Consider the following 23,703-nt stretch of genomic DNA (forward strand, 5'->3'; position numbering starts at 1 on the left):
GCGGCTGCATGGGCCGGTGGCAGACCGGTCAGGTCCTTGGAAAGCCGAATTGCAAAACAGAACTAGTCCTAAAGCTGTTAGAAAGAAGGTTACACTGGCCCGGCCGGCGCGGCTCAGTGGTTGAACCAAGAGGTCGCCGGGTCAGGGCACAGGCCCAGGTTTGCGGGCTCCATCCCCAGTCGGGGGCGCGCAGGAGGCGGCCAATCGATGACTCTCTCATCATGGATGCTTCTATCTCTCTCTCCCTCTCCCTCTCTCTCTAAAATCAATAAAAATTTATTTTTAAAAAAAGAAATCAATTGCATTCCTGTACACCAACAATAATAAAATAGAATATGTAATTACAAAACCCCAGAAGGTTACATTTAAATCGGTTTCGGAAACTTTCACTTGTGCCGTTTGGCGCTCTTTGCGGCCTGGGCTGCATTTTCGGGAAAGAAGCTCCCAGAGTTCAACCTGCACTCGCCTCGTGGGGGAATTTTTCCGAGCGGTTGGGAGAGTGACTCCCCCGTGGGCGGAAGAGCCTTAGCCCCGAGTTGAGCCGATGCTCAGCTATGGCAGGAGCGTCCTCAAAAATAGGTGATGGCCCGGCCGGGCGTGGCTCAGCGGTTGAGCGTCGACCTGGGATCCAGGCGATCGGGGTTCGACTCCCGGTCGGGGCACAGGCCCGGGTTGTGGGCTCGATCCCCAGTCGGGGGCGCGCAGGAGGCAGCTGATCAATGACTCTCATCATTGATGTTTCTCTCTCTCTCTCCCTCTCCTTTCCTCTCTCTGAAATCAATAAAGATATATTTAAAAAAAAAAATAGTTGATGGTCCTCAGCATTTCCACCCTCCTGCTGCTGACCCCTCTTCCCCTAGTTACTGGTTTAGCGCGTGGAGGGGAGTTTGCAGGAGACGAGTCGCTTCCTCTGCAGCGGACGTGTCCGCAGAGGAGGAAGGTCTCACAGCCGCGCTTGCCGGCCTGCGCACGCCAGGCCCTTTAACCCTCGCTGGGGTCGCATCTGTCGCAAACTCACGCGGTTCTAAGAGAAGGAAAAGTCTACTGAGTGAAAGACTCGCCTTTTTTTTTATCATCCTTGCGTCTTACGTAATTTAAAGTAGTCATAAAAATGAACCCGTGTATTTAGACGAAAGCCACGGCTGTTCAGCGGAAGCTGCGAACACTCCTTGTTTGCTAATTTTAAAAAAACCACACACAACAGTTCGGTGATTGGCGCCGGCGTTTATTATGAGACAATGACAAAAGGGTGCTGGTGGTTTTAATAGTTTTAGCGGACGAGGGCCGCCGTTAATTTCGTCTGTAGTGCTGCAGGTGAAAAAATGCACAATGAGAAAGTCTGTATTGGTTTAACCGAACGTAATATATAGTGTGTGCGGGAGTTGTTTGTCTCAATAGACTGGAGTAATCAAAAGTAATGAACCTATTATGTGCAGGACCTTGGAGAGCGTCAAATGGCAGTAAAAGTGTGGCGCATAAAAGGTTTATTAAAGGAAATTAAAGTCCATCATTGCCACACCTGCTCCCCTATTATAAGTCTACGGCGGGTCAGTGCCTTCAATCACGGCTCAGCCGGGAGCAGGGCCGGGTCCCGGCTGCCGTTGCGGGCGCGCGTGTGGCTTCCACGCCGGGGTCGGGGCGCGAGGGCGGGGGCCGCGGAGGGCACCTTCTGCCTGCGCCTCGCTCTCAACAAGCAAAGCAACTTCTTCCTGTTGGAGAAGCCCTTCTGCCAGTGCGTAAAAGCGAACCAAACGGAGGCGCTGTCGGGGGGCCGGCTGACACGGACGGACGGGCCCGGGTCAGACTCTGCCCCACGGGGGCAGGGGCGATGGGCGTCTGAAGTTTCTGCGTCCCTCTGATAATGTATTACTCGAGTATATTTAAAATATTGGGGGGGGGTGTTTTAGGATATTTACTGACACACACGACCCTCAGATTTCACCTTCCTGACGGATGGGGATGGTTATGACCGATATTCGTCCTGGACTTCTTCGTAAACGTCTGTTGGTTTTGCTCACCAACATTTCCAATGGTGTTTTGGAATTAGGGCATTTTAGGGAGTTGCCTTCGTGGTGCTTTTTTCCATGGGGGAATTATTTTTTTCTGACTTGGCAAGAGGTATCTAGACCCTTGGCAGAGGGTCCAGAAATGCAAAGGAGTCGGGTTTGGGTAAATTAGCCTGAAACCTTTCGGTCTGGCATTCGAGGCTGTGTCTCCTTCATGACCACTGTGAATCAGACGACCCTTTTTTCTGTCCTTGTGAGGCCAGGAGCGTTTGAATCACCGGCAGACACTTATGGGCAAGGACATGTGCCCTCTTGTCACTGCTCCCTCTGGTTCCGGCATCTGTAGAAGTATCTCCAAACCTCGTGGAGCGGGAGGGAAGTCAGGGTCCTCTCCCCGCGGTCAGGATGCTGTCCACGAGCATGGACGTTTGCTCTGGTTTTCACAGTGGCCTGAAGGGCTCCTCATGATATGTTTTCCTGTTTTGGTCAGTGTCCAAGGAATGACCTCAGGACTTGTGTTCATGTTACAGATGGACGCGGAGGCCGAAGATAAAACGCTGCGTACCCGCTCGAAAGGGGCGGAGGGTGAGTGAGCTAGCGGGTTCCTGGACCCTGTGCCCGCGGCACCATGAAATGTGGGTTTCTCGTGCCCAGTCCCTGCTGTTAGACAGAATGAGCACAGCTTCCTCCGGGCTCTCTTTTTTTTTTTTTAAATTCTCACCCGAGGATATTCTTTCCATTGCTTTTCAGAGAAAATAGAAGGGAGAGAGAGAGAGAAACATCCGTGTGAGAGACACATCGATGGGCTGCCTCCCTCCCTCGCCCCGATCAGGGCAGGGGATCGAGCCTGCAACCCAGGTACGTGCCCTTGGCCGGAATCGAACCCAGGACCCTTCAGTCCGTGGGTCGATGTTCTAACCACTGAGCCAAACCGGCCAGGGCAGGGCTTCTTTTTTGTAAATCAGGCTAGAAGAGTGGACCATGGTGTTGAGAGGCGGAATGTTATGAACCAGGGCCCCAAGAACTCAGAAAAGCCCAAGCGACACCTGATGTTCATTTTTACAGAATTCAGTCATGAGTAGACTCGGGTATCGTGCAAAACAACATAAGGGTCAGCGAGGGGCGACTGCTTCACGGAGGCCTGCCCGTTGCTGAAGGGACCTTTAGTGGCCAAGGGAGAAGACCGAATTGCCAGTTTATTGCCAAAGTGGGTTTTACGTTGTCTGGCTTAGTGGCTCCCGGCCTAAACTTAGTTCAAGTGAGACGATGCTGTTTAGTTTTTGACCGTCCCTGCTGGGAATCTTCTGGCAGCTCCGCAAAGAAACGTTTGAAAGTTTACCTTGTCGGCTGTCCCTCTCTTGCTGTAGCCGACAGGCGGTAACGTAACACTGACGGACGAACAGGCCCTCGCTGACATAAACCTCCGGAAAACAGGGTTGACCAGCAATACCACACCTTAAGGAAAATCACTGTCATTGTAATCAGCTGTATTTTTGTGACCCTTCCTTTTAAATGGAAAACTGTAGGTTCCCCGGGGCCTCTGAAAACCCTCTGGGTAGCTGCTCCCCACCCAAGCTTCTCGCAGGCCCGCTGGCCGAGGAGGACTGAGTCGGGTGGCAACCGTGCGATATTTTGGGAGGGAGCATTTTTGAGATTTATAGCGGAAAGTGGCTAATCCGGTGGAATGCTTTGGCTAGCTCTGTTGATCTACATAGTCAAGGTCAATCATTCCTGTTTGAGTAAGGTTCAGAATCCCAAAGTTTTAGATGAATTCCAAGATGATTTTTTTTCCCAGTTGAAATGTAATTACAGTCATCATTAGCCGTGATAACCACGGTGCAGAATAATTCTACATGAGATGTGGGGCTTTTACCTAAACAGAAATTTTACACTGTATTGTTTTCCAGCTTTAGTTTAAGTTACTTTAAAAAAAAAAAAAAAGTGTTTTTATTGATTTCAGAGAGAGAAAGGGAGAGGGAGAGATAGAAACCTCAGTTATGAGAGAGTCACTGGGTCGGCTGCCTCCTGCACGCCCCCTGCTGAGGATTCATGTTCCCTGGCCGGGGATTGAAACGTGAGCTCCTGGTTCATGGGTCGACATTCAACCACGGAGCCACGCCGGCCCGGCTTAAGTTACTTTTAAAGTAATTGCATCATATAGTTTAATATTTAGAATGCAGGATTTCTAAACATTAAGTTTTTATGCAGCAAACTTCTCAATAAAATATAAGGTTGAGAAAAAGTGTTCGTATCAGTATTTAGGATGAGCTCATTTCCGCCATAAATATCAGAGCTCTAGCGATTGTATTGGGGTCTCGTGAATCTCTTGCTGAGGCTCCTAAAAACACACTGCTGTAGCCTCCTGGCAAATTGTGGCTGTTTAATTTGCGATGTTTTTGGACTTCCATTCCTTGGGCACATACACCTACCCACACCCTTAAATAGAGCCAGCACGTTCTTCGAGAAATGAAGCACCTGTTTCTTGTGTGGCAAGAGTAATCTTTAGGGCCACCCGTTGTCTCTCCCGGTATGTGCTGATCCTGGTGTAGGAAGGTATTTATAAACACGGATCCTTTAGTTCCCACCCTCTCAGTGAGAAAAGCCAAAGCTATTTTTTCCATGAATTGCTTAATTTTTAAAGCGATGTTGTTATCAACACGGCTGATGTTTACCCCCCTTCTGTACGTGTGGCATTCATGAAACAAATCTTGGGACATATCCTTTAGCAAATCTTTTGCCACTTTTATGCATATACTTGTTTAATGTCAATAAAAATGTAAATGGGGGTGTTTTTTGAAAATTTTCCTATAAACCATAAAATGGGTTCAACTGATTTTTTTAAAAAAATTCAAATCTTGGTGCCCCTGTGATTTTTGAATGTGTCTCTAAAGATGAGTATTTGGAAAGTCCAACCCATGACACCAAGTTCCCAGGGTCGCCTTAGGTACTAAACCTAGAATCGCCTCCGTCTGTTCTGGGCCATATACATTTGTCCCCTTGTCTCCAAAGAACCAGAACCAGAAGAAAATCAGTCCCCTCCGAGGGAAATTAAGTGGGGTCTATACTGACCATGGTCATTATGTCTAGGCAGGTGAAATATTTCAGCGATACAGTTTTCAAAATTAACTGTTTTTTTTTTTTTTTCCCCAACAGTGCCAATGAATTCTCTAATCCAGGAGCTCAGGTAAGATTTGTCTCACACCACTTTTGAAAACATCGGTTTGCTTTAATTATTAGAATGTTCTTGTGTTCAGAATCCCTGTTTTAGTATGAGAAGTAAGCCAGTGGGTTTATTTCACGTAGCCTCTGTCTCTACAACGAAGAAGGGGAAAAGTATTGATAATTAATCCAGAACTATCCGAACTGCTCTTGTGATAACAGAGCCCGCAGCGTTTTGCTATAACGTGAGTCCTTTTCCACTTCTCTCTGTAGAGCGCCTCCTGCCTCTGCGCACACCGCGGGTGTCGCTTGTGTTTACACCGGTGAGCTTGACTGACAGATAACCACGTCCTAAATTCTCTGCTTTTTTCTTAATACTCAGATAATTCTACCAGGTAACCACATGATTTTTTTTGATGTAGACATTTGAAGATGGTGTGACTGATGGTCTCCTTAGATACTATAAATGCACCTCAGGTAACATTCGGAAAAGCCCACCTTGATCGGTGGTGGTTGGTTTTGTTTTTTTTTAAATATATTTTTATTGATTTCAGAGAGAGGAAGGGAGAGGGAGAGGGAGAGAGAGAAACATCCATGATGGGAGAGTCATTGGTCGGCTGCCTCCTGGGGATCAAGCCTGCAACCCGGGCCTGTGCCCTGACCGGGAACTGAGCCGCAATCTCCTGGATTTTGGGTCGATGCTCAACCGCTCAGCCACGCTCGGCCTGGCTGCCTTGATAGGTTTTGCAGAATAAACTCCAATTAGATTTTCTTTCACAGTATCTGTGCAAGGTACAGGGCGTGTGTGTGTTGTTTTTGTGTGTTGTTTTTTAAGTAAATGTGTCTTGTTCTTTGAATTCCCTAAAAATTATTTTTTTATCAGATATTTAATTTTACCTAATTTGGCATTAGACCAGCTCAGAAAGCTGGTGATAATTGCTAGAAGAATTTATAAACAAAATTAATTCATCTGTTTTTCTTGACTAGGAACCAGCCTATAGAAAGTACTGGTTCCTGTTAATTTTATAATTGCTTGTTTCCCCCAGAGTGATGAACTTAGGCTGAGCAGGTCCCACGTTTCTTCTTCAGTGGTTTGAATTGACCCTGATCTAGATGCTAATTATCATTCTGTGCAAATTCTTGATAAATAGTTCCAATTTATATGTTAGGTTATGTTTTTAGTGTCTCTTTAATTTTGTAAAACTTCATTCGTTACAACTGCTCCCCCGGGTTTTTCCTCAAGTTTGTTGTGACCTGGAACCCGGAATTTGTTTCACGCCTGAAATTTGAGTATCTTCGGCAATGTCGCATATTTGCCTCAGTACAGAAGTTAAGGCTGTTTTGTAGAGAACATTTAGCTTTTCTTCTTAGAATGCGTTGGGCGTGCTCTTGCTCCTAGAGATGCCACTTACAAAAATATTAAACCGAAAGAAGCTAATTTAAATATACTGCGTAGTATTCGTGACGCTAATAAAAATTGATACTGACATTCTCCTGTTCTTAGCATACTCTGTGTCAGCTGCTATCATCACCATTAAAAAGGCAATTTATAACCACAGGCCCGCCTTTCACCGTATTTCTCATTAGCATTTCCCAGCCTTTCCTCCAGCACGGTTCAGGTTACAGGTGGTGCTGGGAAGGCTCTCGCGCATCTTTCTAAATCACGACCGTCGCTCTACCTTTGCTCTTTTCTTACTGTTATCCTCAATCGGATCCCCATTGTCCCACCTGCTCGTATCGGTGATTGTCTCATTCGTTGGAAACGTGTTTTGACGCCAACCCGGCCCCTCTGCTGTAAGAGGAAACGCGTTCGAGCTTCTGCAATGGCTTTGCCATGTGAGCGCGGGGGTGAGAGGGAGACACGGGGCACGCGCTGGCCGCAGGCGACCGGATTCTGCCTCTGGCTCAGTCACTGCGTCAAAAGCCGTGTTGAAAGCACTGAGCTTCCCGGAACGTGGCTCGCGGGCTGCACGGGGATGGCGCCCCTGTCCCGACTCCTATGAGCGCGTCGGACCCGACGGGACGCAGGCCGCGGGACAGCGGCCGCTCACGCCGCTCCTCGCTGTTCCCTGCAGGGCCACCTTTCCCTGCTGCCTCCAGGCCGCGCTCGGACGCGGAGCCAGCCCACTCGCCAAGCCCACCCCCTTCTCCCTTTGCGCCCGACGCTCAGGAGCCCTGCGTGCGGCCCGTGTGTGCCAGCTGAGCACGAGGCGCTGCCGCCGGGGGGTGGATGTCGTGGGGGGTCTCACCCGCAAGTTCCCTTCAGACTTGCTTCAGCCCAGTATGGGGCCTTTTGGTTTTTTAAAAAGGCATATTTTTATTGATTTCAGAGAGAGGAAGGGAGGGAGAGAGAGAGAAACATCAGCGATGAGAGAGTCATCAATCGGCTGCCTCCTGCTCGCTCCCTGCTGGGGACGGAGCCCGCGACCGGGCCTGTGCCCTGGCCGGGAATCGAACCGTGACCTCCAGGTTCGTGGGTCGACGTGAAGCTACGTTTTTAATGTGTCACATATTCTCCCGGCAACTTGCACGGAGAATGCATCACGGTGGAAAAGCCGCTGGAAAGCCGTTCTGGAGCCCAGTGCTGCTTAGCTCCCCAATCTGGTGCACTCCTTGCTGAACCCTGAAAAGCTAGTGAATTTGACTTCTGAACGTATTCCCAGCTCTGAATTTATCATTACTTGTATCTGACTATTGTTTTCCTCAGTTGTTTTTTGAATAACATTCCGGGCGCGCGTTGTCATGGAAGGAAACACCGTCTCGAATGAGAATTTGAGGCCTTTCGGTGGAAGCGTTTCTCAGATACGTAACCAAACGTTTCCCTCGGGTAAAAACTCAGATATTCTAACGATATTTTCATAAAACCAAAACCGCAGATTTGAAACGCGGCGCTGAAAGGTTTTTGGCGCATTGATCAGGTTCCCAGGAGGACCCGGGCTGTTTAACGCAACAGTCTGATTGAGTAGAACAATAGATGCAGGGGTGTTTTTTCTCTCTTTCTTTCTCATCTACTAGAAAAATATAGATAATAGAGCTCATTTATTTCCTTAACATTTCAGAGCTCTGCAGATGGGAAAACACAGCCCGGTGGAAATTATTTCTGGCAACCTTGAGGAGATGTGTTAGCATTTGGTGGCATTTCTTTCAGTGGCGTGTAGAGCACGGCTTTCCCTCACCGCAGTGTCACAGAAGTGTCACAATGCAGCCGGAATAGCGCGGCCTCAGGGGAAGCGGGGAGAGGGACCGTTTCCGCGCGCACACAAAGGGTAATATTTATTACAAAGCCTTTCACTGAAGCCCCACGCGCGGCCTGGGCCAGGGCTCCTTCGCCGCAGAGAAGTGCGCAGAGTGCGAGACTGAAACGCAAACGTGCTGTTACATCGAATGTAATTCCTGTAAATATAAATAATATGTAGAAAAGGGGGAAATGTGTGTGTGGGCCCACGAGCAGGCGTCGGTCCGCACGGTGAGTCGGGGGGAGAGTTTGCGATGCGGCGCCGGGGCGGCGTCCGCCTGATGCTGGCGGAGTCCGGGGAGCACTGGTCTGCGAGTCAGGACGGCTCTGTCTAGACCTAGTTTTGTCCTAACGGCACAGGTGTTACCTCCTTGATCTGCAAACACGTGATACAGAAATCGGTGTCCTTGTCTGATGGGTAAGGAATTTGGTGTCCCAAAGGGCTCGATTATTTGTTGCAGATTACGCAGCTAATGTTACCCCAGGAACTTCATGCACGGCGGAGTATCAAACACGGTAAATTTATTTTAAGCTCAATTGGTGCTTTTGATAAAACCTTGTATTTCCTCTCTGTCCTTGACGCGGTTATTATATCATCAAGCCCAAATGCCGAGCTTGATTTTTCTTGCCATTCGATATCGACTCGTTGCTTTCATTCTACTGCTCGTTCTGGGGTCTCCGTCACACGTTGCAGCTTGTTTTCGTCGCTGCGGGTCCGTCGCACCTCCAGAGTGAAGGAGCACGGCCTATACCTGCGGCCCTGGGGTCGCGGCTTCCTTCCCGCAGGGGGGTGGCTGGTGTCAGGCCCCCGGGTTCGTTGTTCGGATCTGGCTCGAGCAGGGGCCTCGGGCCGCAGGCTGGGAGTCACGTGTCAGCGCCACCGGCTACCGGATGTGTGACTTGGGGACTGTAATTCGTCTTTATAAGTCAATGTAGATAATAATGTCAACACGACAGAATTCGTGAGGGTCTTACAGGTAGTAGACGTGTCGTCTCATTCATCACCCCAACCGTCGAAGAAAAGAATGACATTTTCCTGGCGGCCGGGTCCTTTTAATCCCCCCCCACACACAGGTCTCCTGGATCCGTGTCTCCAGTGCTGATGAGTCTTCATCTTCATAAACTCGCTCAGCCTCTTCCCATTGTTCTGCTTAAATTGGTTTTTACAGTCCACTTTTCTTTTTCTGCTTTAACACCTGAACGACGTTTTTCAGGACTCACGTTCACGTTCTTCAGCCTTCTCCGCCTGAGGCAACGGTTTAGCCGCCTTACTTGTGTTTTTTCCGAGCACCTTCGATGGAAATTCACTTGCTTTAGGAGACTTTAGTTCAGGGAACTTCCCGAACTCTCTTCCTACACAGCTGGGAGACTCACCCCCCAGATACGTTCCTTCTGTCCCTCTTCCTTCAAAGGCCGATCAGTCTTGACAAAGAGGCGAGTGTGGGGAGGCCCCGTGTCCCTGCGCTCGCTCTCACGGTGGCACAGCCCCGCGACAGACGGTTCTCCTTGACGAGCCGGCGGGCTCAGGCCAAGGGAGTCCCTGTTTGCTGCCCCCTTATAGAGACGGACGTCTGCTCTCCTGGCCTCCTGACCTCCTGGCCCTGTTCTCTTTGGCTCCATCTCCTGTGCACGGTCATTTTAAATGTGGGCTCCTAAGAGAGACCGTACAAAAGCACATTAGCTCCTTTAGGAACTGCATGCTTCTCTTCCTCAGAATAATTTTAAATTCTTCTATTTTAATCTATTTTTGAGATTCCTAACCCTCTGGAATGATCTTTCTTTCCAGAATCTTCCCCCCACCCCCTCCAGAATAGTACTTTTTTCCCCTGAATTTTTTAATCTACTCTTCTAAATCCAAGGATTCACATATGACTGTAATCTAATCATCCTCTCGAAGGGGCCACCGTCTTCGCATTGACGTTTCCAAGAGAAGGACTCGGGGTCTTTGTCTAGTTAGTAGCGTTACGGAGCATTTCACCGCTTGTTAGTGATGGGGTCAGTGATAGCATGTCACCGTGAGTCTAGGATTCCCCCTTCTGGATATTTTCATCTAAAGCGGTTGCATTTTGCCCCGAGAGCATTTAATAAACTCTCTCTCATAGCCTCGTCGTTGGCTAAACCCTCTGGTCCTCCTGGATCTCGCCAAGAGGATGTTTGTCTTACCTTCAGTGCGTTGAGCGGCCTACATTAAACCTGAGCGAGCCCTAGGTGGGAAATCTGCTTGGAAAGGGCCACCCTCAGGAGCGGAGTAAAGACGAATCGCTGGCCGTTTTCATGGGACCCAATCTTATGTTCCCTCCTTGGATGCATTTGCTCTGTGTGCCAAAAGCGTGAGAATTTAAGAACAGAAGAATGCCAGGTAGCATCATTTTACTCTTTTGGGGGTGGGGTGTTTCTGGAGGTGGGTCGATTAAATGTTCATAGCTGTCCCCTCCCTTTATTTATGCTCCTTTCTCCCAAGTCCAAGCTCAGGATGTGGCGTCTCAAGTCTGACATGCAGCCGTGGCGGAGATAAGCAGTTTGGGTGGCAGACAGCTATTGAAAAACCTTGCGGCTCATGCACACTGGACATGGGTTTTTTTTTGTATCCGGTGGTGATTTTTCACGTTAGCTGTTTCTTGGGATTAGCAAACCAGTGCAAATCTCGTTTCATAGTTCCCTGGGCATTTAGTGTAGTGCCAGGCCCAGCACAGATTAACATATGTTTACCCAGATTAAGGATGAATTTTTTTTCTTTAACTCTTTTGATAGGCAGTAAAATAGAATCCACGGTCGATTCAATGGACGGGCTGTTTTCGTTCATGCCATCAAGAGACCCTAAACCCTCAGTCCCAGTCTGCACAGAGGCTGGGCGATACGCACGAACGTCAAAGGCAGGTAGCGGTAAGCCATCTAACCGTGCTCTTCCTGTGCCTCCGTTGCTCCAGCGCCGCGTGCGACTGCTCCATGGCGAAGAAGAGGAGAGCCGAGGAGCCGGCCCTGGGCGTCCCTGTCAACAAGAGGAAGTCCCTGCTGATGAAGCCCAGGCACTACAGCCCGAGCGCGGCCGGCAAGGAGGGGCGCGGCGCTCGGGCCGAGGAGGAGGGCCGCGGCCTCCTGGGGACCGCCGCGCACCCTGGCACAGGTAGCCGGGGGCCCCCAGCCCCACCTACCCCCAGGCGCCCGGTCTTAGCTCACGTAGAACACCGAGGCCTTGTGCGCGCGAGCCTGGAAGCAGCACTCGGTATTTCTCTCGCTCAGAACCCGGGTGCCGAGGCCCGTTTTTATCTGTAACTGGGGAACGTCCGAAGATAAGCACCGCAGAGGCCTGGCCCTGAGTCCATTTTCGAAGGCCAGGGTTGGACTGTGCCCCTTTTGGAAGCATATAAGAGCTACTAAGCCTGGAAGTTTAACACCTTGGCTCTCAATTAGGGTAGATGTCTAATGCCCGAAACAAAAGGACGGGTTTCAGGTTTAAGATACTTGAGACATGACTGACATGAATAATACGTTCATTTTTGTTTCGTAGACACATATAGTAGTATTTAGCCCTCAAAATATAACTGGCGATGACAACATGGACCAATGCAGGTGGAATGTGACCTTAATATCGTCAACATTTAAAAAATAAGTATTGAAAGCAGTTGATTAAGCAAAATAATTACTTCCCAGCAAACCATGCTTCGTCATCTGACTCTCCCCAAGCTCTGACTGCCTTCGCAAAGCAGGCCGGGCAAAGTTTCTGCGACATTAAACCAACATTTCCAGAAATGATAGGTCACAGATGCTCCTGCCTCTGGTCAGAAGCGCAAAACTCTCTAAGTTGTGTTCAGTCCTTGGAGTAAGTTGCCCCCCACCCGGAAGGAGAGAGCAAAGGTAGGGCCCGAGCCCAGGGTACGGCCTTTCGTCTGCTCTCGCTGACTCCTGGAGCTCCAGCGTCTTTACCTGGCCAGGTGTGTGCCCAGCTGTGTCTTCAGTGGGCAGCTCAGGTGCTGAAGAGGGGGTGGAGTGCTCATGAAAGTTCAGACAATGAGCTCGGATCCCTTTAATGGCAGAACTAGACCCAGTGCCCTCCACGGGCCGTCTTTCAAAGAGCCGCAGGTGGGCATGAGGGGCCACGGGCAAAGCCGTGCGGACACACCTTTACCGGAGCCAGGAGAAGGCTGCCCGTTGGTGGGACGAGCAGAGGCTCCCCCAATGCAGACAAGGAGAGGAACCCCCAGTTACAGCCACAAGCTCATGATCATTGCAGGCTTTTCTTCCCAGAAAAACTTACGTATAAAAGAGGCCTGGAAAGCCGATTTACCTATAATAGTAACTCGGTTATAGAAACAGAACAAAAATATAATAAAATCCAGTTATACTAATGGAGTCAAACTCCAAATAGGTTGTGATTTTCAGAGGATTTCTTTAAAAATTTTTTTTTTGGTAATCCTCACCTGAGGTTATTTTTTCCATTGCTTTTCAGAGAGAGTGGAGGGGGAAGAGAGAGAAACATCGCTGAGAGAGACACGTCGATTGGCTGCCTCCCACACGCACCCCGACCAGGGCCGGAGATCGAGCCTGCAACCGAGGCGCATGCCCTTGACCAGAACTGAACCCAAGACCCTTCAGTCCTTGGGCCGACGCTCTAACCCCCGAGCCAAACCCACCAGGGCCGTCCTGCTTTTAAACATAAGGACCCAGGACTCAGAAGACCTGGGCCTGCTCAAGGTCACACAGGCAGGTGGGGCAGAGCCAGCCACTTGCCCCTAGTCCCTGACCCGAAAGCCACAGGGGTTTCGCCTCTGCACTGTGCATTGCTCACAGACCCTCCAGCTTTCCAGGGCAGCTGGTGACCTTCGCCGCAGCATGTGTGGTGTGGGTGGTATCCCAGGTCGAGCCTCCTTAGCACTGCGGCTGAGCTCGATTGCACTACTTAACTCTAAAAATGAAAAACGAGGCCCACCTAACTTATGTGGAGGGCCCCCGGTGTCCTCTGCCGTTACTATCATCTAAAATAGTATCCAGGGAAGGGGGAGGGGAGCCATCATCACTGAGCACCTGTTGGGTGTCACCTGCTCTCCATGGAGCCCACGTGACGTCCACAGTGTGCCTCGCTGTGTCAGCGAGGACGCCAGGGTCAGAAAGGTTCAGGGACCTGTCGGAGTCTGAGCAGAGACCAGTGCCGGGCCCATAATCAAACCTCGGTCCCTCTGACTTTAAAGGCGGGAATCTTCGAGATGTGTCAGTGGCAAAAGCACAAAGTAAGTCACTTGGCCACCAGAGAGAATAGAAACGCACTGGCATAGAGAGGTAGGGCCCGGCCGGCGTGGCTCAGTGGTTGAGCGTCGACCTAGGATCCAGGAGGTCACAGTTCAATTCCAGGCCAGGGCACATGCCCGGGTTGCAGGCTCGATCCCCACTTGGGGGCGTGCAGGAGGCAGCCGATCAGTGACTCTCATCATTGATGTTTCTCTCTCTCCCTTCCTCTCTCTGAAATCAATAAAAACTTATATTTGTCTGTAAAAAAGAAGTAGGCAGCCCATTACAAAGTCAGGAGCAACAAGCGTCTCGTCCCAGATCTGCGGGTTCTAAAGCTCCCTCCACTTTTCCTTCCTTCCTTCCTTCCTTCCTTCCTTCCTTCCTTCCTTCCTTCCTTCCTTCCTTCCTTCCTTCCTTCCTTCCTTCCTCCCTCCCTCCCTCCCTCCCTCCCTCCCTCCCTCCCTCCCTCCCTTCCACAGCGAAAGCCAGGGAGAGCCGGACACGTGGAAGTTGGTTTGCGGGTTTGCAGACCGTCCCCGGAAACCCCCCTGTGCTGTGCGCACGGGCATGGCTACCGGCGGGGCTCCTCTTTTCCTAAAGAATAATTAATAAATATTTTCTTTTAGCATATAACAAACAGTTGAACCAAGCAATTATGTAAACTGGAAATGACCCAAAACGCTAGCGGTTGGCAGCGGCTCGGTGAAGTGCATTGTCGCACACATGTGTGTTTCTGCCCCTCCCGCCTCTCGGGTGATCTGCACTTAATAGGAATATTTTAAACTATGTAGCTAAGCAACAGAGGTAATTGTTGCTTTCTAGAGCTTTTGTTAGCACTCTACCACAGCCCAAATATGCATAATTAGGTATAATGTCTATAAATCATTATTGCACACATGTGGGTAGTTGAGGGGAGTGAGAGAATAGTTCAGTGAATCGAGCATATTCACTGAAAATGCTTTTTATTTGTTTTCTGTAGTTCATAATACTTTAAAATTACCATAACCCTTTACACTTTCTCTTAATCTCCCGCCTCGATGGGGAGGAAAAGTTCATTTGCATTTTAGACTATGTTTAATATATTATTTAAACCGGGAGCTCCCCTGATATGGATTCAGGGGAGGACTGGCCGTCCTACCGAATGCTGCGTGCTTGCTTATCCAGCCTCTTTCCTAGGAAGTAAAATGTTAAATTTTTCAGTTAATGTTGAATAGATCCCAACAAAAGACTGCACCCTATAATCAGCATTATTTAAAGGGGCTAGTGTTGTGACTAAATTCTTCCTGCATCCAAAAATGCTTTTAGTTACTATGGCAATATTTACTTGATCCTGGCAGTCCAGTGCTGATTTAGGGAGGTAATTACCAGAAAGGAAGGTGATGGAGATGAGTGTCCTTGTCAGAGACAATGTTTATAAAAAAAAAAAATTAAATGAGACCAGAAAAGGCCCATTGTCTTCCGCTCAGACGCCCTCTCCCGAAGCCCTCCCGCTGGGTGGCTCTGCTTTTCTTCCCCCCAGAGACGCTCATTAGCACAGAGTGCACGTCACTTGGTGTCTTTAGCAGACTTCAAGGGGGCTGGTTATTTCGTGTGGCCCATCTTCCTCCTCTGGCTCTTCCTCACCCCCTTCCTTTCTGTCACGTTGTTCACTAGAGGAGCATCGCTGGGCTGCCTGGGCTATGTCACAGCCTGGTGCGTGCTGGGTGCCCTGCTCCCCGGAGTCCACCACGAGCTGGGCAAGGGTCAGTTCACTAGAGAGTCTGGACCCTTAGTTGGTGTGTTTGCCTGAGACATACACACAAACACACATACACACAATCCTGTCACCCCAACTGGGCCGTTGCTGAGAATGAAAGGGGGCACCGGGACCCCAGAGAGCCAGTGGACCGCCCCAGACAGACCAGCACTGGGGACCTGCTCTCAGTCCTGGGGCTCCTTGACTGTCGGGACTCCAGCTGGCCCTGTACCGAGGACAACCCATTAACATTCAACGTCCTCCAACCATCCCCATCTCTTGTCTCATTTCCTTTTTAACAGAAATGCACCAGGTCCCAGACCAGAAAATGTGTTACTGTTTAAGGCATTACTTGACCATGCTAATTTCCCCATTTGCTTACATTTCGCTCCACGTGGAATTTTTGTGTGACAGTTATGAAAGTGGTCAGGAAATCTTGAAAGCTTCAGAGAGTTTTTAGTTATCACCATGTAGATGTATTTTAACTAAAATTCCATAAAATCTGAAAGTATGTTTAAAAAACTATGAAGTAGAAAACTTAAACCAACTAAGCTTTGAAAATACACTGAAATGCTAACAGACAAATCTGATGAGTATTTCCTTTGTAATGTATAGCATTGTGTACATTTTATTTCCTTCCAGGTGGCTAAGATTTGCAAATATAATGGGTACAGTAATGATAAAGTCACACCCAGCATTCTCTTACTGTTACGTGTCTACTTCAGTACCCTAGAAGCACCAGTTCCTAATATACTGAAAATTCTAATAGCTTATTTCTTTAAAGGTAATTCTCATAATATGAAGGTCTAAGTTTTGTTTTGTTTTAGGAAGATATATATTTTCTCCCTAATGTTTTTAAAATTGATAGAGCCTACCTATTCACATATCTCACATAGTATATATACATAGGTATGTATATATTATACCTGTTTCCTTAAAAATTTTGTAAAATATTTCTTAAAATAATTTCCTTAAACTATTTTTGTTCTCGTTTTTCAAATATTGGTGTGTGTGTGTGTGTGTGTGTGTGTTTCTCCACAGATGAAATCACGATACAACCTGTGGATGGGAATCTTCATTCAACCTCACAAGAAAACCCCAATGGGAAGGAAGACAGATACAGCTGCTACCAAGAGCTCGTGGTCAAATCTTTAATGCACTTGGGGAAACTTGAAAAAAATACATCTGTTCAGACTGTGAATGAAAACTTGAATGACAGTGGCATCCAGTCTCTGAAGGCTGAGAGTGATGACACAGACGAGTGCTTTATGGTTCATTCCGACGATGGAAAGGACAAAACCCAAGATGCCCAGCTAAGGTTCTGCTCCTCCGATGACAGTGAAAGTAACTCTGAAAGTGCGGAGAATGGTTGGGACAGTGGCTCCAACTTCTCAGAAGAAACCAAACCACATCACGTCCCAAAGTATATTTTAGTGGATAATAGGGAAGACATATTGGAAGTTACCGAAATAAAAACTGAAGGTGACAAATTCATCTCTTGTGAAAACGGGTGCGATTCTGAAACAGAGAGGAGGGCCCCACAGCACGCTCACACAGAACCGTCGGAGGGCAAAGCCCAGGCCTCGTTCCCCGGGGCCGAGGAAGATGATAACCAGTGCCTGGCGGTGGTGACGGAGGAGTCTGTCGACCTGGAGAAGGCGAAGGGGAACCTGAGTTTGCTGGAGCAGGCGATCGCTCTGCAGGCTGAGCGAGGGTGTGTTTTTCGTAACACCTACAAAGAGCTGGACAGGTTTCTCCTGGAGCACCTCGCCGGGGAAAGGAGACAAACCAAAGTTATCGACATGGGTGGAAGACAAATCTTTAACAATAAACGTAAGACACATTTTTGTCTTTATTTTAGAAGTAAAATTGCTTTAGGATTGGGGGGAAAAATTAGTAAGATTTGATTACTTCTTCCAGATAGCTTTTTTGACAACTTAACACAACTTAAAAACTAGTTTCTATTATGAAATAAACAATTTCTTTCTGTTTCCCTGCTCTCTAAACTGTTCTCAGATCAAGCTCGGTCAGTTCTGCACAATAGAAGGATCGTTGCCTCTATTTCTTTTAATTTTGTTGCTTTTTAAAAGTCTGTAGTGCTTTTTAAAAAGAACTTTATTGAACATTAGAAGTGCATCAGTCCTTATTGGATTTTAAATCACCATATTAATCAAATCAATTCTAGAATCTTTTTTTTCTTTCCCACCCTCTTTCTGGGATCATCTGACTTTAAGCTTCAAAATAATGTCAAGCTACTTGCAAGTCAGGCAGAATGATCTATGTGATCCTTCTTAGGATAAAACTGGCTGTAATGCTTTTATAAGCCCATGCTTTTTACAGGCTCTCTAACTCGGGATCCACAGAAATCTGGACCAAGCTTGAACGAGAGAGTAAATATGCTTAAAACTGTTCCTCAGACCTTAGGGAAACTATGTTTTCTCTCCTATAAAGATAATTCCCTCCCCTGCCCTCCCCTGGCCTTGCACTAGGTGGGCCTGGTGATGATTTTTACAGTTAAGTGGAGTTTCCCAAATGGTGGTGCTTTGGTGCCTAGAAAGCTTGTTTAGGATGGATATTTCCAGACTAGCGGCTCCAGAACTTGACTTTTTAAAGCAAGTTCATCGAATGGTTCTTAGACACCCTGAAGTCGGATAACCACAGAATCGGGGAAAACCTGAGTCAAGGTGGTGGCCTCAAGGTTGTGCTTATTCGAATATTTAGATGTTCTGGTTGCTGATATTTATGCAGAAATGAGTGATATGTTTTGTCATTTTAAGTCTGTTTTAGTACTCACCTGCAATCTTATCAGGCACTGCCTTGTGGCTCAGAGCTGAGAGAACAAAAAAGAATAAAATAATGTCCCGTAGTGAGTGAGGAATACGAGATTGCTATGCAAACCTATGGCCAGGGCTGGGGTGGGGATAGCACATTAGTGAACAGAGTGTGGTTTGGGACAGGACACTGTGTTTAGCTCTGTGTGCTCCACTAGTAGGCAAATGTTGGACTCACCTGCGTGTGTGTGTTCTTTTAGTTTTTTTGTGTTGTTGTTTTTTTTTAATAAACTAAAAAATCAGGAAAAAAATGAAATAATTTATTTCCAATTCCCCCAACCCATAGTATCTAATATACTATATTTCATTCATTCTAAGATACATAGTTTCCCCGTTCAATATCTCTGAAATCAAAGAATGTGCCATAATTTAATTCCAACAGTTGTTTTTTTTTTATTTCTTACCAAGACACAAAATGATGTTTCATCTTACCATTGATGAAACCTTCCAGTCAATGAAATCCAGCGTTTGAAGGAATTTTCATTAAGTGTGCTATAGCTTAAAATACTTGATGGTCCTTTGGTCAATTTTGTAGAACTCTTGAAACTATTTTTATTTTCAAAAGTTAACAAGGCGTTAGGCTCTGTGCTTATAGGCATGGGTCCTGTTGGAGATTTACTGAGTGACTGATGCTGCTGCTTGAGTCTGGGGTGTATCTCATTGCGTAGAGCATTGTGCCGCCTTGGGCTGGTAAAAGCCTCTGCAGGGAGATCCAGACCAGATTAGTATACAACAAGGGGGGGGGGGAGCAAAACTCACCTGGCCAGCGTGGCTCAGTGGTTGAGCTTTGACCCACGAACCAGGAGGTCACGGTTTGATTCCCGGTCAGGGCACAGGCCCCAGTTGCAGACTCGATGCCCAGTCAGGGGCCTGCAGGAGGCAGCCAGTCAATGACTCTCTCTCATCATGGATGTTTCTATCTCCCTCTCCCTCTCCCTTCCTCTCTCTGAAATCCATAAAAAAACATATATTTTTTTAAAAAAAGAAAGGAAACCCTGTAGTCCAGAGAATGCCTACGGAGTCCAAATTAAATATTCACTTTCCCGATCCTTTCCGAGATGTGGGAGCCAGCAGCTTAAGAGGCGTTTCTTTCTCTGGCATGAATTCCCTGCTTCGAAGACAACACTTTTCCCAAATGCTCTTCCAAACAGCAGCCTGATTTTTTGCAGACCGCGGGCGTGTGACTGCTGTGAGGTTGAGGACAGTAGGGTTTTGGAATATTGTTTTACCCGAGGCTTCAGGTGAGTCAGCAATTCTGAAATAAAAGAAGTTTGACTCTTCTGATGCTGCTACGCACCGAGTGAGACTTTAAGTCGCAGTATAAGTAGAGTCATCGCGTAGCTGATCGTACAGCCCTTTAGAGGGAAGGGGAGTGATGGGAACAACTGCAAGCAGGTGTGTCAGGTGTGACTAGCACGGTCCCAGAGGAGCCAGGACATCGGGTCGTGGGGAACATGGTCACCAGGCAGCATTTCACACAGAACGTAGGAGGGGCCAGGCCTGAGCGTCCCGGGGGCGCTGGCGCCTTATCTTGCGAACAGGTTCTGCCCTAGAGAGGGTTCCGTCGGCATCTTTGTCTCGCCCGCAGGGCAGAGGCTCGCAGACAAAGGTGCGTGATGGGCTGTCGGTGGCCCAGGCCTGGTCGGGTGCCAGCCCGGCCTTATCTCCCACACCCTCTCTGGCTTCCGGTCGCCCAGTCGTGTGGCAGCGAGGAGAGGCGCTGACGCCAAGCCTTTCAGTGTGGCTTAGAAATGTGGCCTCACCTGGATGGGGTCCAAGAGAAGACAGGCACCAAAATACACGCCGCTCCTCCTTTCTTTCTAATTCTCGCTCAGGCGGTGTCAGCCCTCCTAATTTCACCATCATCAGACTTCACGGGGTCTGACTAGCGGCCTGCAGGTAGCACAGGCCCGAGTCAACTTGAAATGGGGCAACGTTTCTGGATTAGGTAAAATCTGTATCCATAAAAAAATCACAGAACATGTCAGAGCTCTTTACATGCCCCTTTGTCTCTTACAGAGAACAGCATATTGTCCCCATCATGGCATTTAAATCCTGTCTCTCTCATCAAACAAAAATGCCCGCTGCTCAAGGCCCCCCTCTCTTTCCTCTGTTCACTCCTCACTTACAACTTAGAACTTTCTCTCTGCTCGACGCCCGTCCCGCCCCCCAGCCCCTGTGCGGGGCAACTTGGAAGATCCTCGGCTGCTCCCCTCTTTTGCTGAAACCCTGGTCCCCAAATAATTGCATTACCTACAGCCTGCTGTGCCCATCTGCCCAGGACCGCTTATAATCCAACAACTGGGGTGGCACACTGTCCCAGAGGCACGTGTGTCCTCGCAGGCCCCAGCCTGATCCGGCTGCCACATCCCGAGACCTTGGCCTGCTCCCTGGGCCGGGCGTGGAGCGAGCGGGAGCCTGGGGGCCCTGAGCATCCTCCGGGCGGGACTCGGCCCCCATTGCATCGCCCGCAGCTTATTTATTTTCATTAGCAGTTTTCATTCCGTGCTCGAGTCAGGGGGGCTGTTTGGGCTGTAAGAATGCTTTTCTGCTCTAAGTTCACCTGTCGTCTCAGCTGCGAATATGAGAATTCTAGAGAAGGGCCTCTCGGTAACTGTCCCCCGCTCAGCAGTCCCGTTGGCTCTCACTGATTTCATATATTTAGACAACCCTTCATCTCACCCTCAGCAGTGTGCGTGCCGGAACATTCCCAGCCCGGGGCTTCCCTTCTTTCCTCCCCCTTCAGGCAGCCGTCCCACGGCCGCCTGGCAGGATGAGTTGCAGGGTGTCCCTGATCTCCGCCTGGCTGTGCCCGTGACCCGCGCCCCCACCGCCACCGTGTCCTTGGCCGCGCGCACGCCCCAGGCCGCTCCAGGCGGCCTCCCCTCGCTGCTTCCGTTCTCTCCGACTCTCCTGCCAGAACGTTTCTTCGCCCTAAACCTCCACGTGGCCCGTTTTTATCTGCATTCAGAGCAGAATCAACCACCCTCTTCAGCAGCCTCTGCCTACGGGCCCCAAGCGGCAGGCCACTGGTGTTCGGAACCGTGGGACCCGCGGCACCGCCCGCCCGCGGGGTGGCTTCTGACCCCCGTCCTACGGCTCGCGGAGGCAGGTTCCACCCCCGCTGGCAGCAGCCGCTGGGCCACTGGGGCCACCTGCTTCGTGACAAGGCCAGAGGTGTCTTTCTCAGATACGGTGGCTCTCGGTTTTGTCCTTCTGAACCCGCTCGCTCCGGACTCCTTCAATAGGAGGTAGTTTATGGTTTAAATAAAGTCTTTCTCCTTTCTCACGTTTTTCTTCTTGTTTTCAGGAGCCTGTGCACCCCTTGGCGTGGAACCGCTTTTTCATAACGAGGCTGTCGCTACAATCTGTGGCCTGACAACTTTTTAAAGCCACCTTGTATTTTAACGTTCCCTTGCCCTGGGTCAGCCTCTGCTTAAGAAACCAAGAAAATTGAAAACGTTTTATGTTCCCACAGGTCTTAGTTGAGGGTCCTCTCCAAGGCAATGCGAGAAAGATGTTTACGGCCACGAAGCCGAGTAGCAGGCGGGCGTCACCCTGCAAGGCCACGCTGTTGAAAGGGACGGGAACAGCAATAACCAGACGCATCTCCCGCTTCGTTTCTCTGTAGATTCGCCGAGGCCTGAGAAGAGGGAGACCAAGTGCCCCATCCCCGGCTGCGACGGCACAGGACACGTGACAGGGCTCTACCCCCACCACCGCAGCCTTTCGGGGTGCCCCCACAAAGTGCGGGTCCCCCTCGAAAGTGAGTACCGCTGGCCCCGAAAAGAAGGCGGTGCCGCTTCGCACCCCGCAGGGCCTCACTGGTACCCTCCTCCTCCCCCACTTGGAACTGGGAATGGGGATACACAGTCGCTTTCGAAATTCCATCACGGTCATTCCCATCTAGCCTGGTGTTTAGGGTGCAGTGTGCTCGTGGGAAACGTGGGCACAGCCAGGCCAGTGGGCCCCGAGACGCCCGGTCCTGAGAAGGTAATTATTCCTCGTAGTCCCCGGGAGGAGGGGGCATCCTCACGGGGTGGGACCAGGGCCGGCGGGGGCGCGGAGAGAGGGGAACCGTGGGCTGAGCCTTTAGCGCGGCGTCCGTGGGAAGGAGCGGGGCGGGCAGGCTGAGGCCTGGCCCCGGGGATTTCCCGCCGGGCTCCGGCCCTGGGAGGTCAGGGCGGCTGGGCAGGGTCCTGTGATGCCCGAACTCGGTGGGAGAGGCAGTTAGGTGCGGCTCAGGTTGGTTGGTTTTCGTTTGCAAAGGGTTTACTGTCTCTAGGAATTAGGTAGCCCTGGGAGGGGCGGCCTCCCCGGGATTAGCAAGGCCCCCGAAGTCAGAGCATCAAAACCCAGAAAACAAAAGGCGCGGTGAACACCCTGTGCGACCGATGGCCCTGTCCCACGTGGAGGCCCACGGGGAGTGTTAGCCTCAGGGCGTCAGCTAAAGGTGGGATGGGCACCCGTCACCGGTGTCCCCCTCACCGGCCTCCGCACTTAGGGCCCCGCGGTGCCTGTGATGTTGCCCAGGACACCCCACAGCAGCTGAGGGCCCTGAGCGTGGTCCCCCCCACGTGCCCGCTGTGAGCCGGAAAACTCCGGGAAAGGAAAGGGCCACCTCCTGTTTCCCAGCGTCTCCGGGTCGTGTCCTCCGCTTTTCAAGCTACTAACTGGACCTCCGCTCAGGTCACACAAACCTCAGTGGTGGCAACGCCTCAACGTCACCCTTCGCAAAAGGATTTTTTTTGCAAATCACTGAATCTACTCAGCTCAACGCTGCCCCCCCGGATTAGCACTTTCTCGCCCTGATTGCCCCAACCGTGCTCTTCCACCAACCACTGAATGGCAGCGGGTGAGGAGGGAGGGGCAACGGGCAAAGAACCCAAATCACCTCTCTTAGGGAGTGAGGAAGACCGGGTTCAGGACGTCACACTGTGGGGAAAAGGTAGACAGAACCAGGGTTTGACAAACAGTGTTTTCCGTTCGCTCCAAGGAAAAGCATATAAATATAAAAGGGAGAGTGTGAGCTTTTCGGTTTAATAGAAGCAGAACCGTCTCATTTAAGCCTAGCGCTGGCCATAATACAAAGTTTAGGACACCTCAGACTCGGGCAAGCTTGTTCAATTTAATTTTCGAAGCCCTTAAGTGCTCATTTACTTCAACCCCAGCGTCGGCAGGGAGGGAGCATGGGGGGTTACGTAACTGAATTTGTTTGAATGCAAAACTGAGAAATCGGTGTGTCGGTTCGTCGTATTTATGGTCTGTTATTTTTCCCTCTTGTGTGATATTTTGTGCGTAGTTCTTGCCATGCATGAAAATGTGCTCAAGTGCCCCACCCCGGGATGCACAGGACGAGGGCATGTGAACAGCAACCGAAACACCCACAGGAGGTAATTGCGATGAGTCGCTAACTTTTACTTTATAAGAAGAAGTGAGAGCCCCGCTGCGGGGGGGGGGGGGGGGGGTCGGTGGTCGAGCAGCCACCCACGAACCTGGGGAGGTCTCAGGCTC

General features: G+C 49.8%; 1 protein-coding gene across 4 annotated transcripts in view; it reads left to right on the forward strand.

The window, feature by feature from the left end:
• The first annotated feature begins 2,536 nt into the window (after nt 1-2,536).
• The window catches only part of ST18 (ST18 C2H2C-type zinc finger transcription factor), a 48,262-nt gene continuing 27,095 nt past the window's right edge, over nt 2,537-23,703 (forward strand). For 2 of the 4 annotated variants that reach the window (XM_016198967.2, XM_087825146.1), the window contains exons 1-6: nt 2,537-2,591; nt 5,160-5,190; nt 11,328-11,524; nt 16,400-17,191; nt 21,821-21,955; nt 23,492-23,582. In XM_016198967.2, coding sequence (XP_016054453.2) covers nt 2,537-2,591; nt 5,160-5,190; nt 11,328-11,524; nt 16,400-17,191; nt 21,821-21,955; nt 23,492-23,582 — 1,301 coding nt within the window. The remainder of the gene's footprint in view (nt 2,592-5,159; nt 5,191-11,327; nt 11,525-16,399; nt 17,192-21,820; nt 21,956-23,491; nt 23,583-23,703) is intronic. The other 2 variants (XM_087825145.1, XM_087825147.1) reach the window with 2 other exon arrangements.

Source organism: Miniopterus natalensis, chromosome 16, assembly GCF_054644295.1.
Source record: "Miniopterus natalensis isolate mMinNat1 chromosome 16, mMinNat1.hap1, whole genome shotgun sequence".
NCBI lineage: Eukaryota > Metazoa > Chordata > Mammalia > Chiroptera > Miniopteridae > Miniopterus > Miniopterus natalensis.